Genomic DNA, 16,272 nt, shown 5'->3' with positions numbered 1-16,272 from the left:
GGAACGATGTCTGATTCTCAAATAAATTTGCATGGTTGATTTTTACAGTTTGTGTAAGTTCCATATGGGCGATTGCCTATGCATGTTGCAACTATTATACCTGCCAGCGACCGGTTGTAGATCCAAATCATTGGTGCCAACGTTTTCCATGTTTTTGAGTGTATCCTCTTAACTTTGCATTCGAATCACAGGGTCTGTAAGAACATATTCACGATCCATAGCCAAATGTTAATCACGATTAATACATCTTGTTACTGGAAATATGACACTCTTATCTCAATATTTTTTACTTCCAAATCTACACCCTTGGATTGACTTCTAAAATAACAAGGGGTCCAATTGTAAATACCCAATTATTTTGTAGAATATGCATTGAATCATGAGAAAATTCTCAAACCTCAATCCAAAACACCAAAAATGTTCATCAGAATTTGAAGGAAAGAAGGCAACGCTTTCAATTTTCACAAGAGAACGTCCACCTGATTGGTTCATTTACCTCACTATCTCGAACCCCTTCCACGGCCCTCTCTTGGCTAAGACCCATCAGCTGAATTGTTCCACCCACAGGTCTCTTTACAAAGAATTGGTTTTGTCACAATTGCAAGCGAAGACTTGAACAAGTTGAATTACATTGGTTTCCAGATATGATTCAATCCATGAAAAAGTTGTGTTCGACCAAAAATAATAATGATAACGAAAATGAGTTAGAGATGGTGTTGGAGGTATCTATGCCAGAAGAAGTATTCACCAGAACGGGTTCCAACGCTACAAAACGTTGGCAACATATGTTTAATCTCGTACGCCCACAAAAAGACCGTGCCGCCAGGTGGCTTACAACATTATCAACCATCAATGATCGCCCAAAAGACAAACAATTTATGTATTTCTTGAAGATTGCTAGCTCATCTTTCATCCCTTTCCAGGTTCAACTTGATCATGCACTATCATTGCCCGTAAGAGATGGTTCGATTGTAAGTATCCTGTTCTTTTCACCCTACATAGTTTTGTGTTTTTGCCCACGTCAAAATTCAAAATGTTTTAATGTTTGATCGAAATCATAAATAAAATGAAAAAGCAAAAAGATTACAAAATATTCTATGTACCAAAATAGCAATAAGGTTTGGCTTTCATGATAAAATAAATCAAGATAAAAGAAACAAAGGCCCATCATATAACCAGAATGTTAAACATCATTCATTAAAACATCATTCATTGCATAGATATCAAAGTGTAAAAATCTAGATAATCCATCTGTTAAAACAACAATGTATATCCAAAGACAACTATAGCAGTACAAATCAATGTTCAAAGAGTAAAAATTGTTTTTCCTGGACGTAATCGCATACGGGTAAGACGTAGAATTGATCAGATATCAAAGAACATTAAGTTCAACTCATGGTTGTTATGCTAACTTAGAACTGTGTAAACAAGTAAAGAAGAATGCACAGCTATTAATTCATAAACTTGTACAGGAAGCATCTACCGCAAAATACATTGTACAACAATACATAGCAGCAACAGGAGGGCTTGCTGCACTAGACTCCGTGAGCAGCATGTACACAGTGGGTGAGGTCAACATGGTACAAGGTCAAATCCATAGCCATGATCAAGAGAACACAACCATCACAGATGGCTCTGAGTCGGGGGCGTTCATGTTGTGGCAAAAGAGTCCGAACCTATGGTACCTGGAGCTGGTTGTCTCGGGTTGCAAAGTGAGTGCTGGAAGTGATGGCACCGTGAATTGGAGCCAGTCTTCTTTGAACCCTTCTCAGTCTTCCAAAGGACCTCCAAGACCTCTTCGCCGTTTCTTCCAGGTAAAAAATAGTAAGTCCAGCAAGGTATTACATTACAAATCATCTAACTTAGAAATGAGTGTATTCGGTTGCTAACTATAGATTGTGTGTCAGACACGTCATACCAAAAAATTTAGTTACAGGGGAAATGGTCCAAACACGTTGAACAAGTCAATCAGGTTGCTAACTATAGCCTTTAGAGTTACGCTTAAGCATACCATGAACATAAATCGAACATTAATGAACACCCATTTTCCATATTCACACACATTCTATAAATATATACATAGAAAGCGATGATCAATATGGAAGGCATAATATGCAATTAATGATTGATCAAAGTTCCTTTACCATGTATATTAAGCTTACCTTAAGGGCTATGATTAGCAAATCTTACGTTAACAGAAAACACAACCCGCCCATGGTGCAACTAATTAATATTTTCTTTATACTCTAAAGAAGAAGTCCATGCACCAGCACAGTAGTGTTACACCTCAGTACCATAATTTACTGGCATTTAGATATTGACCATGACAGGGATTAGATCCCAGGTCGACGGCCAACCTGTTCTTATATGCCATTTGCATCGGGGAGAAGGTGATTCAGAATGAAGATTGTTTCATACTTAAGCTTGACACAAGCCAAGACATACTCAAAGAACAAAGTAAAGCTAACATGGAGACTGTTCACCACATTATACAGGGCTATTTTAGTCAAAGGACAGGCCTCCTAATTCAATTCGAAGACACTAAATTGGTCAAAATCAAGTCAACAAAAAAGGGTTGCAATCAATTTGTCTATTATGAAACGAGTATGGAATCATCTCTAGAAGATTACCGATACATAGATGGAGTGACCATCGCACATTATGGAAAAACAATTACATCTATATACAGGTCTGGTCAAGGGGCAAGTGGGAGATGGAAGGTTGAGGAGACTTGCACAATTAAAGAGGCCGAGCTAAACATATGCGGTTTGACAACAGATACTTTCTTGCCTCCTCCTGATGTCAAAATTGAAGAGCAAGGGGTTGGTTGCTAGTTAGCTAACAGCTTCTGTATAGAAAGAATAAACTCTATGCGAACTTTTCAGCTATAGCTTAGTGTATTGATCAAAGTTAGCCTATCACCCATCTTCCATGATGATTTAACAGTAGTCTCATTATCAAAAGGAACAGAGGCATGTAAACAAATTTAAGAGCATTACAAATTTAATAAATAAAATCTGTATATTAATAATTTTTTACAGACGAAAGAGATGATAGCGTCAAATCCTACCTAGAAAGCCTAAAAAATACGTAAAAAAACTAGCAGTAGAGAATCAAGCAAGGAATTTACAAGTTCCAGGTCTAGAGTGACTTACTAGCAACAAACACCATTGTAATAGCTAGGAGCAAAAAGTCATATGGCAACATACTGCTCAAAAAGCTTTACGCAGGGATTAGGATCATGCTGCATAATATCTGCTGCACGCTCAAATTCCTCTCTCAAAACGCGAATGCTTCGTCTGTCCACCACTCGACCCAAATCATGAGATACTTCAAATGGATCTTCTATGCATATTAAATGACGGTCGTTCCCGACCCTCCTAGTCCAGTCTTTTTCCCGTTTGCTGTAGCCAGATGAACATGAATTAATTTTCGATTGATAATAAAAATTAATGGAAGTTGTGGCATGTGGTAATTATAGAAGTATAAAGATTAGCAGCCGACCTTACTATGCTCCCAGTACGAATAGAAATGACGTCATTTGCATAATCATGACAATATGCCCAATAGTTAAAGAATGCCCAAACCAGTTGAGCTATACTTTCACCATTGCGGGATCCAAAACCTTGAAGTTTATCCACTTGATCAAAGTAAGAACATTCAACATTGTCCACATTTACATTATAAGTTATTTCCATTCCCTGATAACAAAAAAAAACGGCAACATTATTTGGGAATGAGTTCTAGCGTGCACTTTCATTATAAAGATGTGTATATGAAAAGCTCTTCTAATGGTGTGTATATATATATATATTATGAGAAAAGTGAGTATGGGGCTGTTATGCACCCAACTTGGGTGAAAAACCCCTCACATACCAATATTTTAATACTTTGAATAAATGTTTGGCCCACCACGATTTTTATGGTTTAAAAAAGGCATGTGAGGGTTTTTTCACCCAACTTGGGTGCCTAACAGCCTTATATTCCCTTCCCCCTATATGAGAAAACCTATATTATATATTAAAAAAGTGAGTATGGGACTGTTATGCACCCAGCTTGGGTGAAAAACCCCTCACATACCAATATTTTAATATTTTGAATAAATGCTTGGCCCCCCATGATTTTTATGGTTTAAAAAAAGTATGTGAGGGGTTTTTCACCCATCTTAAGTGTCTAACAGCCTCATATTCCCTTCCCCCCTATATATATATTTATAGGGGAAAGATAAAATGAATCTTTGAGTCCAAAAAAAGTCCATTGATTTTCTTCCATCTCCTCCAATTCCAACCACCTCCTACCACCACCACCATCATCTCCGACCACCACCATGATCATCCGGAGATGGCGACCATCTCCGGCGAGACTTACACATGTGTAAGTACCATGGTTTAAAAAAGCGGTTTTGAGGCGCGCCTCGAGGCGCATTTTGAGGCAAGGCGGACATGTATCGCGTATGAGGCGGCACCTCAGGGTGGACTTTTGGTACGTACGCCTATAAAAGCGCAAGAGACGGAGCAACGCAGTCCGAGGCGGGTTTTTATTCCGGTGACAGGATCTTTGTTATTGGTCGGAAATATGTATATAGGGGTTGATGGTTGTGTTATGTATTGGCCAGGCATATGTATAGATATGTTTGTTGTTGGGTTTTTCATTCTCTAAAAGTCAGCCAGATAGATATAGATACATATATAAAAGTCGCCGGCACTGTGAAGTCTTGGGGAAGAAAGAAGATAGAATGAAGGATGGATATTATTTCTTTTTTGAGTTATTATATGTAACTATTGTTAGTGGGTAGTGTTCCATTATATAGATGACACGTGGTGTCCTTTTGTCTTTTGGTAGGTGCTGTCAACCACAAAGGCTGAGTGGATAGCCAAAATAATTTTCTTTATTTATCTTAGTTTAATTGTATTTCTATTATATTATGCAATTTGATAATTTCTATGTTATATGTATATATGTTTATTGTATTTATGGAGTTAGTTTATTTATTGATTCAACAATATTCACTCATTTTTTAAACTCATATCATCTAGATTATTAAGTATTTAGCATAACTATTATTAAATATTAATTATTAGATTAGATATATAATTTCTATATTTTTTTTAATTATCGCCTCGATCTTACGCCTCGGTTCGCCAACCTCGAAGCTTACGCCTCTTAAGGCGAAGGGAAAACGCCTCGAGGCTCGTTTCCATACATTTAAACCTTGGTAAGTAACTTATGTACACAACAATGAAGGTTAAAGGCAGAGCCCGTCAATCCATGGCACTATGGCAGTGGCCAAGGGCGGAGCCCGTCAGTCCATGGCGGAGCCATAGCGGCTAAGGGCGGAGCCCGTTAGGTAGATGACCCATCACCGGCCACCCCCTATGACCTATCACCCTCAATGACCTATCACCCCCACCGGCTTTGGTTTATGAATATCCTTAAGGGCGAAGCCCGCCCCGAATCATAATTTTTGACAACCACCACCGGCCACCATCATCGCCGGAAAGTTAACTTACACATGTGTAAGTACAACTTACACATGTGTAAGTCTCGCCGGAGATGGTCGCTGTCACCGGAGGATCATGGTAGTGGCCGAAGAAGATGATGGTGGTGGTGGTGGTTGGAGTTAACTTACACATGTGTAAGTTACATGGACTTTTTTTGGCCTCAAATTAGCTAGACTCAATTTATCCCACCCCTATATATATATATATATATATATAGTGAAAAGTGAATATAAGGTTGTCCGGCACCTAAACTTAGGTGTAGAACCCTTCACCTACTAATTTTTTAATATTTCTTGTTTAATGAATGAATGCTCGGGCCCCCATGAATTTTATGGGTTAAAAAATTAATATGTGAGTGTTCCACACCTAAGCTTAGGTACCTAACAGCCTTATATAACCATCCCCCATATATATATATATATATATGGGAAAAGAGAATATAAGGTTGTCCAACACCTAAGCTTAGGTGTGGAACCCCTCACATACTTATATTTTATTATTTATTGTTTAATGAATAAATGCCTGGGCCCCATGATTTTTATGGTTTAAAAAATTAATATGTGAGTGTCCGGCATCTAAGCTTAGGTACCTAAGAGCCTTATATTCCCACCCCCCTATATATATATATATATGTTGCATAAAAAATATACATGAAACCTACAAAATTGAGCAGATGGGAAGAGAAAATAAAACCTGTAGACATGGGAGGATCGAAGGCTTACGCTGCTGCAAGAAATGAATGCACATCAAAACATATCTGAAAGCAAATAAAGAAAACAATCAGAGCGTGTGAAAGTACGCATTATAAAAAAGGTACATACTGAAATCCGATCAAAGTCCACTTTTAATTTGAACATTCTTATTCTAAGGCTTTGTTAGTTATTGTATTAACTAATACATTAATTATTAAGTACAAAAAAATAATTCCAAGTCAACTCAACGAGAGTACAAGACACAGCACATTTCAATTCATACTAAAATGTCATTACACAACCTGCCTGACCCGACCCGTCTTGCCACCTCTAACTAAATATATGGAAGAAGTTGGTTTACTCACGCATAACTAGATAAGGTCCCTTGATAAGTTTCATTAACCCCTCGTGATTTTGCCCAGTGCTTGACAATAAAGGCCAACTGTCGCAATCTAACATCTATCTTCGAGTAATCACGAAGAAGCTTTGTATTTATAACAGCAAGTAGGTTGTTTACACATATATCACAAGAGATTCCAGTGACCGGATCCATAAGCTTCACTATGGGAACCCTGGCACGGGTCAACGCCTGCAGAAATAGTGTAGGTCCGAACCTTTAAAGACCAGATTACCCATCAAAAATAATTTTATATGACAGAAAATGCACCTGAACGTTCTCAAGGTTATCTGATTTCAATATGTCAGCCAGCTTTAACAAGATCTCTGATTTATCGATATCACCATCCCCCATTGCAAGGCAAACATCAATGTCACTTTTACGAAACCCAAATGAGTTAGCACATGATCCATAAAGAAACAACCGAGCTCCGGGCCATTCTTTGGTAACATGTTTGTCCAATAGGGCCATAAGTTGCTTCTGCTTCTGTTTCTCTTCCTCTGGTGGTATCAAAGACTCATAAATTGCAAGGAAATGAGCGTTTAGTCTATTTATATCCCCCCGACATTGCATACGACTTCTATAGTTCCTTGCTCTCTGGTTAAGTATCCATTCTCCCCTTTTATCTGATCTGTAATCCTGAATCAAAAATGTCAAAAGCTCATAAAGACAAAGATCATAAAGCAAACAAAAGCTCAAACTACTGCCTGCAAGTTGCATATAAGACGTGCAAAAAAAGAAGATAAATTGAAGGGCATCATATAAATGCATTTAATTTATGTTGTCATTTTTCTTCATCATAATTACCTTAAGTAGACAAGTCTTTAAGCTGTCAAGTTATTAACTTCATTAAGTTGTAAGAGACATTAAAACCATTCTTAGAATAAGTTAATAACACACGAAATCAGCTTAATCAAAGCTTTTCATGCTGCTATAGAAAGTTACCTTCTTCAACAGTGTACAGGTAATTCACAGATTAAGCCATTCAATGCTAGATTCCAGATAAAGATGTCTACTTTCTACAAGTCTATACACCTTGAAAGAAAGAAACAAAACATAAATCTAATGAAAGAGATTACCTTATCTCGAGATTTTGGACCCTTCTTTACACCATTCTTCTCATCTGTACCTTCTTCAAGCAACAAGTTATCAACTTGTTCCTCTAAATCATCCATATCAGTCAAATCAACCCCACCATTCTTCAACTTTTTATCATCCATAGCATGTAATGCCATCATAGACTCTTCAACATCAGCAGCAGGAACCGAATGAAGACGACTTCCCCTAGACGGACCCGGGTTATCAAATTGATTCACAACCCCACTATTGTTAACTTTCCTCTTATCCAAACCAACACCCCTCGAACTACTGCTTGAGAACCCGGGTGGCGGTTGTGGCGATCGCCTTACTACTTGAGGTTCACTTGATCCCACATAATTACCAAAAGCCAATGAACTAACTTGCACATTTTGCATATTATTAACTTCTGGGCCATTATTAACTCTACTGCTCAATAACTGCTTCTCAATATTAGCTAGATCATAACCAAAGTTACCATTTTTTGACACTTTCGAATCTTGAAATTCAGAAGTTAAACTACCAAACACAAGATTGCTGCTTTTTGTTACATCTTGCTGCTGCTGCTGATTTTGAGCAAAACCCATTTGCCAATTAGGGTTTGGATTGATAAAATTGGGATTTATATTAAAAGTAGGGTTAGGGTTTTGAGGAAACCCAAACCCATGCCCTAAATTTTGATTGAAGTAATTATGAGGTGGGAAAAGAAGATTACGATGATCGGAGAATGATGGCATGGAGGGTCCGACGGCGGGAACGTGAGGGAGTTGTTGCGGCGGTTGTTGTTGTTGTGGTGGTGGTGGTGGTTGGGGACGGGGGTGTTGTGGTGGGTTTTTAAGTAGCTGAAGAAGGAATTCGCCACCGTTCATTGGTGGTGGTGGCGCGTCGCCTCCACCGCCAGCCATGGAGCGCCGGGGGTTTAAATTTAGAGGGAGAGTAAAGTGAAGAGAGTTGAAAGAAAGTGTGCGAGTGTTTTTTGTGTTTGTAACTTGTATGTATAGTTGGGAAAGATAGACACAGTAGCAACTCTTTTAGGAATTGTTTTTTGAACCGCATAATTGTATTAGAACAAGTAAGATAGCAAGACACTAGTTACTAAAATGTATAATTAAAAAGTAACAAATACACTGTACCAATTTAGATAAATCAAAACAATTAATCTTGAATCTTTCTGAAACATTAACGGCGAGAATTAGAAATAACTTGTGTCATTTACAGTGACCCAATACACGAGAAAAACTCTCAACCAATGAAAGCCGAGTCATTGATTTTAACTTTGTGATATTTTTGATTTAATTCCAACCATGTCTAAGGGGCCGGCCGAATCAAAAGAAAGACAAAATAACACGTCTCCAAGTTACTCATCATTCAGGGGGTTCTTTTTTCCAACACTTAACTCTTTTGAGAATTTTATATTTCCTTCCTTTTTGAAAGATCCTTTTAAATATAAATGGGTACAGAAACTTATGTTAAAAATCAATAACTTCGTGTAATTTAGACACACCAAGCATCTTGACAATGGTGGAGCTACATAGCTATTTATGTTATACAAAATAAATAAATGTTACATTTTCTTGAAAGAAAAAGAAAGTTAATACATAATTTTTTTTTTACAACTGAAATTTTAAACAATGAATTCTTTAACAAAATTAAGAATTGCTGAAGCTCTTTTAGGATCAATAATTTCAATTCCATGAAAGCCAACGTCATCAAATCTTGCTTCAACCGCAACCCCTTGTAACACCATTGCTTGTACAAGATCCTGTTGTCTATCAATCAATGGATCCCCTCCAAATCCTATAACCAAACATCGTCCTAGATTCTTCATTTTTTCGACCACTTGTTGATCCCCTAATGGATTGCAAAATCTATGATCTCGATCTGTACCTTTTGGTAACGCAAGTTCCCATACAAGATCAATAACTGGCAATGGAAACAACGGATCAGCGGCTAGTTTTAGCTCTGACTTGGTTCGTTTTTTGCCACCAATTAATGGTTGGGATAGTATGATCCCTTCGATCGTTAAAGGTGATAAATTATAATTTAAAGCTCGTAAAGTTGTGTGCAAAACAATATTGCCACCACACGAGGTTCCATAAAGGAAAACACGAGAGAAATCGACATATTGTTTGATCCATGGTTCACCATTTGGGTCCATGGCTTGTGTTTTGACCCAGTTCAAAGCGTCCATTGCATCGTCATATTGTCCCGGGAGTCTAGTCTCTGGTGCTAGCCGAAAGTTGACAGATAATGTGATGGCTGGAGCCTCATATGAGAGTTTGTTCATTGCTTCATGACTCATGACATCAGAAACTTTAAAAGCAATAAATCCACCGCTGTGAAAGTATACGACCAATGGAAGTCGTGCGATTTTGTTGTCATTGGATGGTATTTTCACTGGCCGGAAAATACGCATCCATGTATTCTTGTTGGCGTCAAGGGTGACGTCTTTGCTAACCACTATTTGCCCAGGGAGGACGTCATCTTCGCCCGTGGCAGGAATTTGCAGGAGTTCAACAAGGCGGGTAAGTGTACCATCTTCATTTTTAATTATCTTGAGGTGTTCATATGGATCAAACTTTGACATTTTTTGGAAATTTTAAGATTTGGATTTGTGTGTTTTGTGGTGTAAAATGTTTGGAATCTAACTTACAAAAGTTGTTTGATCCAATTTTTGTGAAGCGATATACTAAATTGAAGGAATTTGTTTAGCACCATATAATTTAAGCATATTTAGTGGGGAAAAGAAGATAAATGTATGGTTTGATATTTATAGCTATCAGTGGTAAAATGAATTTTGTAGGTCGAAAGTGTGTTTGGTTGATCAACCAATTTGAGTCATTCTTATACTAGTCAAGTATGCAATTTTTCTAAGTTTTTTTGATATGTTAAATTCTGAATAAATCGGCTTCGCCTATAATAACATTAATTAAATGTTTATATAGTTCAAGAGATCAAATGGTAAACCAAACCAACATATAAAGACAACATATTGGGACACGCTCGATAAAATTTTTTGCTCTTGTTGTAGTGAGCTTCAACGGTCTGATGGACAATGGGTAGTTCTATTTGGGACTAAACTAGGTCCACATACCTACGTTAAAACGAAAATTTATTTAGCGGGCATATAGAAAATTATGATTGGACACATGTTATTCAAGAGTTCGGACCTAGGTAAATTATAAAGTACGTTTTTTTAAGCACTTGAAGTGATAAATTATAGTTAGATACATGTATTTTTTTATTCTTAAATCCGTTAGTTATAAACAAAACAATTAAAAAAGACACATAGGTCATTCTTCTAATTCTAATGGTTCATTAGTAGCATACTACCAAACATTTATTGTTTTAGTCACTATTCTTTAAGTCTAATTTTAAATTTCTAATCTTTTAAACACTAAATTTATCAAAAGATTTTCTTGAGTAGAGCTATTGTGTAATAATAATACCCCCAACAACTAATTTAGCAAGATTTAAGAGTGGTTGTGAGAAAAAACTTGAAATCAATAGGAAAGAGGAACCGAACAAAGTTTAATAAGAAACAATTACTATTGTAAGTATTGTAAAAAAAATAAAAACTCATTTCATTTGTTCGTAGTTAAGATAATAGTCGGAATAGAGTTATGGCAAATTAGAACCAGAATTCTTTTGAGAATTTTGCTTAATTGTCAATAAGTACTTTGTGAAAGTACTTATTTTGTGATTATTTTTTATTTAATACATATGATGTTTTGTAAAGACCCGACCCATTATTGAATACGGGGAATTTTCTTTCTTTGCCTAAATTAAATTTAAACACACGTGATTTTCATTCCTAGATCTGTCACTGCTGATGGAGTGTAAACTTCGCATGGTATTGACTAAACACTTTTTGATTATATTTGTCCTAATTAATACAATTTTATTAGGTGAACTGGCCAGAAGTATCTTCTAAATCCACTATGGGACTGTTTGGCAAGGGCTTTCTAGGGTTTTTTAGGGGCTAGAAGATGAGATTGTAAAAACAATCTCCTATATGTGGGCACGAAGGTGAGTTTTCCCCAAGGTATCGGGTTCGAGTCTTGGGTTTCTCATCTCAAGGTATTTTTCATGAAGAGAGGGTTGGAGGTCTAGCGATTTGTTGGTTAAAATTGCCTCCAGCACGTCTGAATCGAAACTAACTTTACAAAAAATATATTAAGTGATCGGTTGCAATGATTATTATTAAAGCATAAAAGCATTAGCCGATGGTACTTAGCCAATTAAATATTTGAAACAACCATTACCTAAACATATACATATTTATTAAAGTATACAAAAGATTGAGAAAGAAGGAGATGAAATAAATATATTATGAAAAATACAAAACTTGAATAATGGACATATTTCCATTTCAACTAATAGATATCATAATTATGAGTCAAGAGTTATGTGTAGTCAACTTGTTTTTAAGGCTTGTAACTAGGAAATTCAACTGATGAATTGTAAGATTAGTTTACTTTGAACATTTTCAAGGAGCTTGTGATCAAATCTTACACTCGGTCACCTAGAAGGGAAATTTTCATTACCTCATCCAGTCACATGTTTTGGATCATCAATAGCATCCATGGTGCTTTTGATGGCGCCATCATTTTTCATTTTTTCTTTCTCTTCAAGCATCCTCTTTTCTTCTGCTAACGCTGCATCTTGTTCTTCTTTAGTGAATTCATGATATTTGACCTACGTATTAAAATGAATACTTATACTGATGTTTGAAAGAGACAGATTTATGTCTAAAAACATGACTTGTAGGGCACATCATTGATGTTAGGCCCGTTACCTATTTGGTTCTGACTATCCATTTGCAACATTTTGTACTGATGTGCACATCTAAAAGTGTATTGATATGCCCATCTAACATGATTCATATTTTATCTTATATACCATATCTCATATTTTATAGATGTGCCATCTAAAAGTTAAAATTTTTATGGTACATATATGAACTCATGACATAGCTACAACATGAAAGATTGATAGTAACAAATTATGAAATTGGAGGGGAAACATTAGCATGCTGTAATACCTTAATTGTGATAGTTCCTCTATCCTTCTTATCTTTGACCTTGATCGTATCAAGTGAAGGCAACAACCTCAATTGAATTTCTTTTTCGGTTTCATGTTCAAGATCAGTTAATGTTAGTTTTGCAATGCCCAATCGTTGATCAGCTCCAATATCTTCATCGAAAACCTATTTGATTTGACACACTATATGATTAAATTAATGATAAGAAAAGATGTTTGAATCTGATTGAAACTTTGCTAAATGACTTGTTGCATATATAGGATGTTATTGAACTTATATGGCTAGAAGAAAAATTCAAACCTCTACTATGGCATGTTGGGATTCTTTGTCTTCCACAGTGAGATGGAACACTTGATTCCAAACAGGATTTAGGTTGTTCTCGATGACTTTTGTTTTAAATTTTTCTAATGGACGCACGTATGCAACCACATAAGGATCAGACTTTCCCATCATTTCCATATTCTTCAAGTTATTTGCCTTCATAATTGTTAGCATGAGCTTTCCTTGCGGCTTAAGCTCCAAATCACTAAATGATATGACAACAATGCATCACTTAAACTTAATTGTATGAAGTAGCACATTAAAACAAATTTCAAAATAAATCACATCAATTTTCAAGTTTAATGTGTGCTTAGTTATGTAGCTAAATTGGAACACACCGAATAAGAAGAGAGTGACAACATGTTTTACTAACATCATGGCTATTACCTTGTATCTACAGGTACACCACCAAGAGGAACAACAATCCTATGCGGCCATTGTAACATATCTGTTATAATTGTTGTTACAATATCCTATACACAAATCAAAAAACATATAAGAACTTAATCATGCCCTAAATGCTTATGGATATAACGGTTTGATAATAAAAAAGCTTACGTCAATCATATCTGAAATTCCAGGAATAGCTGTTAAACTTCCCCCGACTGCCCTCAATGTATAATCAATTCTTGGCTTTGGCTGATTCATAAATACAACAATTTTAGTTGACCAATTTAGTTATGAATTTCATTGTTAACAATCCTTTTGCCTTTATTGTTATAGGAATGAGAAAAAGAATAAAGGTTTGTTTGCAATCGAAAGACTAACTATTACCTCAGAAAGCAAAGCCACAACAACAGCTGAGATGCAAGGGATTTCGTCACAAAGTTGAAAAATAACGCGTATAATAGTAAAAATTTGAAGATCCTTTAGCTGTAAGTAACAGATACACAAAAAAATGAAGATGATTTTGAATGACAAAAATCACTAAAACTAACTGTATATATCTAGTAATATATATCATGCTCATTGGATGAAAGGTACCTACCTGAATCGGCAACGAAACAACACCGGCTTCTATTCCTAAAACAATATCCGGATTACCACCCCATCGGAAATCCAAGTCCATTGTTATTTGTCCTTGCTTTTGGCTCTGAATGCGGATACCTGTGCATATTAGTTAAGTAACTTGAAATACTACATTATAATAATTGGTATACACTTTGACTCGCGTAGCCATGTAAAGAATAAAATTAACTAGCTAGGAATTGTGTACAAATAATACCTTCAATCTTTGGTGCCACGGTTCCAAGAGTCAGTTTGCTAAACTTCAAAGACGAAATTGCTGATGGACGATATTCTTCTAATATTGGCTCAACAGAATCTTTGATTATAATTTCAGCTGCCTGAAAATATGACATTTGGCATAACTATACTTAGATCAAAAAGACAATAACATTAAAAACCCGATATGAATAACAACATTAAGAATAGACCATAACTTAAAAAGAACATATACTCGTACAAAACAATATAATAGAGAATGTATAGCAAAAGGTAGATATGATTACTTCTGCAACATATGGCCACAATTTGCTAAGTTGTTTGTTTAGCCATTTCACCTGAAATAATTCAATAAAAAAATATGTAACTTTTAAATTTCTTGAATTGGTGCTCTTAATTTCTATATTTAGGAAACTCATTCCACATAAAGAGTACTATACTTGCTCATAAACAGGAAACGATATCCAGTCAGGATAGTTGTCACCACATAGTTTCTTTAGATCTTCTCTATCAAGCGATGCAAGAAGCTTTATATCGGCTGCCTGATCAAAGAGTATTACAATTCGATCATATTATAATTATTAGTAATAATCAGGTAATAAAATGTAGTAGCAATCACATTATTGTTCATCCATAGCAATAATAATTAAATTTACCAATATATCTAGGGTGACCTCTTAAATTACCCAGGGACTAATGAATAAGTAATGCATATATATATATATATTACCTTTGCAGCACGAATGCTACTTCGATGCCTCATCATGTAACGCCAACCCCCCATTATCGAAATCCCAAATAAAGCACCCATAAACATTCCAGAAACCAAACCCATTATTTTGGATCAAGCTCAAACCGATGCGTTAGTTGTATGTTAATACGTACGTATATAAATCACGTAGCACATTAATTAGAAACCAAATGTCACTAATCAAATCTTGACTGATCATATGATCGATGATAACAAGAAATTAATAATTAAAGAAAGCGCCCGTACTGCGTACACTAGTGTATGTACGTGTTTTTTCTATATGTATATTTCAAAATCCAGATCGACCGGTTTCGTTAGCGCACTGTCTCTTGGCATTTGATTTATCTAGCCTACCTCAAATGTGTATATATATATTTTGAGTGCTCATATATATACACGAACATGTTCTTAATTACTCAATATGGGATGATAGAAAATATATGTGATTTGATTTGATGATATATGGTGTTTCATCTTCTATAAGATTAACTAAAATAGAAGTTTTGCTTTGCATGCGCACACGGTGCACACTCGTTTATGATAAGAGATCTGTGATTCCAAGGTTCTATATATAAGACAACATATGACTTTTATGAAACGGTCCACATATATATATAAATTTGTTTTTAAGTTTTGTCTTCTCCTTTATACTAGCTAATAAACCCGGGTTTAACCCGGGTATTTTAACTAAAACTTTTAAAAGCAAAAAAATTATAAAAAAAAAATATATGTAATTTTTGTTATTGACATATTATAACTTGGTTTGGAGATCTTAAATTGACTAACATAATTTATATATACGAAGGTTGGTGTCCGCGCGTTGTGGCGGTTAAACGGTGATAATAATACAAAACAGTGGGGGAATCGATATGCGTGTGTGTAAATAGGAAGAAAAGAAAGAAGTGACTGTGTGTTAGATCTTGGTAAGGTGTTTGTATGATTGTGTTTAGAGATATAGAATTAGAGGTAACGATGTGAATTAGAGACAATATGAGGATATTGAATAGATTGTTGAATTTCTAAAATAGGGAGGCCAATTTATTTTATAAGAGATTATAGATATATGGGTACCTATTGTATTAACAAAACATAAAAATATTTTTAAATAAAAATAAAAATTTAAAATAAGTATTTAATGAACAATTTATCTTTAAAAATATTCAATATTAAATATGATATCATAAATAAAATAAAATTTTTTAAAAAAAAATATAAACATGCCACATAATGTTGTTTTCTAAAAATAGTTTTGTAAGAAAATTTTT

The 16,272-nt window shown here is 35.4% G+C and overlaps 4 protein-coding genes across 6 annotated transcripts; 1 reads left to right on the top strand and 3 right to left on the bottom strand.

Annotated features, from left to right (window-relative positions):
- Positions 1-342: 342 nt before the first annotated feature.
- LOC122599894 (UTP:RNA uridylyltransferase 1) lies at positions 343-8,671 on the bottom strand. 3 transcript variants are annotated; one of them, XM_043772501.1, is made up of 7 exons: positions 7,670-8,671; positions 6,861-7,229; positions 6,559-6,782; positions 6,195-6,258; positions 3,505-3,701; positions 3,156-3,404; positions 343-994 (listed from the first exon to the last, which is right to left on the bottom strand). In XM_043772501.1, exons 1-6 carry the CDS (start codon positions 8,570-8,572, stop codon positions 3,194-3,196), a joined length of 1,968 nt encoding a protein of 655 aa, XP_043628436.1. In that variant the 5' UTR covers positions 8,573-8,671; the 3' UTR covers positions 343-994; positions 3,156-3,193. The 3 variants fall into 3 exon arrangements, with proteins under 3 accessions (XP_043628436.1, XP_043628435.1, XP_043628434.1); XM_043772500.1 differs by lacking the exon at positions 343-994 and adding an exon at positions 1,253-1,807; XM_043772499.1 differs by lacking the exon at positions 343-994 and having other exon boundaries at positions 2,978-3,404.
- Positions 711-2,834, top strand: LOC122601909. Its single transcript, XM_043774641.1, has 3 exons — positions 711-971; positions 1,473-1,814; positions 2,331-2,834. Exons 1-3 carry the CDS (start codon positions 711-713, stop codon positions 2,832-2,834), a joined length of 1,107 nt encoding a protein of 368 aa, XP_043630576.1.
- Positions 8,672-9,291: 620 nt separating the features above from the next.
- LOC122601908 (probable carboxylesterase 9) lies at positions 9,292-10,254 on the bottom strand. Its single transcript, XM_043774640.1, has one exon. It carries the CDS (start codon positions 10,252-10,254, stop codon positions 9,292-9,294), a length of 963 nt encoding a protein of 320 aa, XP_043630575.1.
- Positions 10,255-12,015: 1,761 nt separating this feature from the next.
- LOC122599853 (calcium-dependent lipid-binding protein-like) lies at positions 12,016-15,473 on the bottom strand. Its single transcript, XM_043772441.1, has 11 exons — positions 14,987-15,473; positions 14,697-14,798; positions 14,544-14,594; positions 14,258-14,378; positions 14,021-14,139; positions 13,807-13,905; positions 13,591-13,671; positions 13,420-13,505; positions 13,012-13,237; positions 12,712-12,876; positions 12,016-12,365 (listed from the first exon to the last, which is right to left on the bottom strand). Exons 1-11 carry the CDS (start codon positions 15,089-15,091, stop codon positions 12,216-12,218), a joined length of 1,305 nt encoding a protein of 434 aa, XP_043628376.1. The 5' UTR covers positions 15,092-15,473; the 3' UTR covers positions 12,016-12,215.
- Positions 15,474-16,272: the final 799 nt, after the last annotated feature.

This window comes from Erigeron canadensis, chromosome 5, assembly GCF_010389155.1.
Source record: "Erigeron canadensis isolate Cc75 chromosome 5, C_canadensis_v1, whole genome shotgun sequence".
NCBI classification, from domain to species: Eukaryota; Viridiplantae; Streptophyta; class Magnoliopsida; order Asterales; family Asteraceae; genus Erigeron; species Erigeron canadensis.
Note: the sequence above shows the minus strand (reverse complement) of the source record. Positions and strands in the feature narration are given on the sequence as shown.

What these genes read in the sequence shown, in the direction of transcription:
- LOC122601908 (XM_043774640.1), bottom strand. Translation starts at nt 10,254, where the DNA reads ATGTCAAAGTTTGATCCATATGAACACCTCAAGATAATTAAAAATGAA.
- LOC122599853 (XM_043772441.1), bottom strand. Translation starts at nt 15,091, where the DNA reads ATGGGTTTGGTTTCTGGAATGTTTATGGGTGCTTTATTTGGGATTTCG. An exon ending in CGTGGCACCAAAGATTGAAG is followed by an intron (nt 14,140 to 14,257) that starts GTATTATTTGTA and finishes TAATATGCACAG; the next exon opens with GTATCCGCATTCAGAGCCAA. An exon ending in GAGGAACTATCACAATTAAG is followed by an intron (nt 12,366 to 12,711) that starts GTATTACAGCAT and finishes TTTAATACGTAG; the next exon opens with GTCAAATATCATGAATTCAC.
- LOC122599894 (XM_043772501.1), bottom strand. Translation starts at nt 8,572, where the DNA reads ATGGCTGGCGGTGGAGGCGACGCGCCACCACCACCAATGAACGGTGGC. An exon ending in ATAACCTTGAGAACGTTCAG is followed by an intron (nt 6,783 to 6,860) that starts GTGCATTTTCTG and finishes CTATTTCTGCAG; the next exon opens with GCGTTGACCCGTGCCAGGGT. An exon ending in CGTACTGGGAGCATAGTAAG is followed by an intron (nt 3,405 to 3,504) that starts GTCGGCTGCTAA and finishes ATCTGGCTACAG; the next exon opens with CAAACGGGAAAAAGACTGGA.
- LOC122601909 (XM_043774641.1), top strand. Translation starts at nt 711, where the DNA reads ATGGTGTTGGAGGTATCTATGCCAGAAGAAGTATTCACCAGAACGGGT. An exon ending in CCGTAAGAGATGGTTCGATT is followed by an intron (nt 972 to 1,472) that starts GTAAGTATCCTG and finishes AAACTTGTACAG; the next exon opens with GAAGCATCTACCGCAAAATA. An exon ending in CTCTTCGCCGTTTCTTCCAG is followed by an intron (nt 1,815 to 2,330) that starts GTAAAAAATAGT and finishes TGACCATGACAG; the next exon opens with GGATTAGATCCCAGGTCGAC.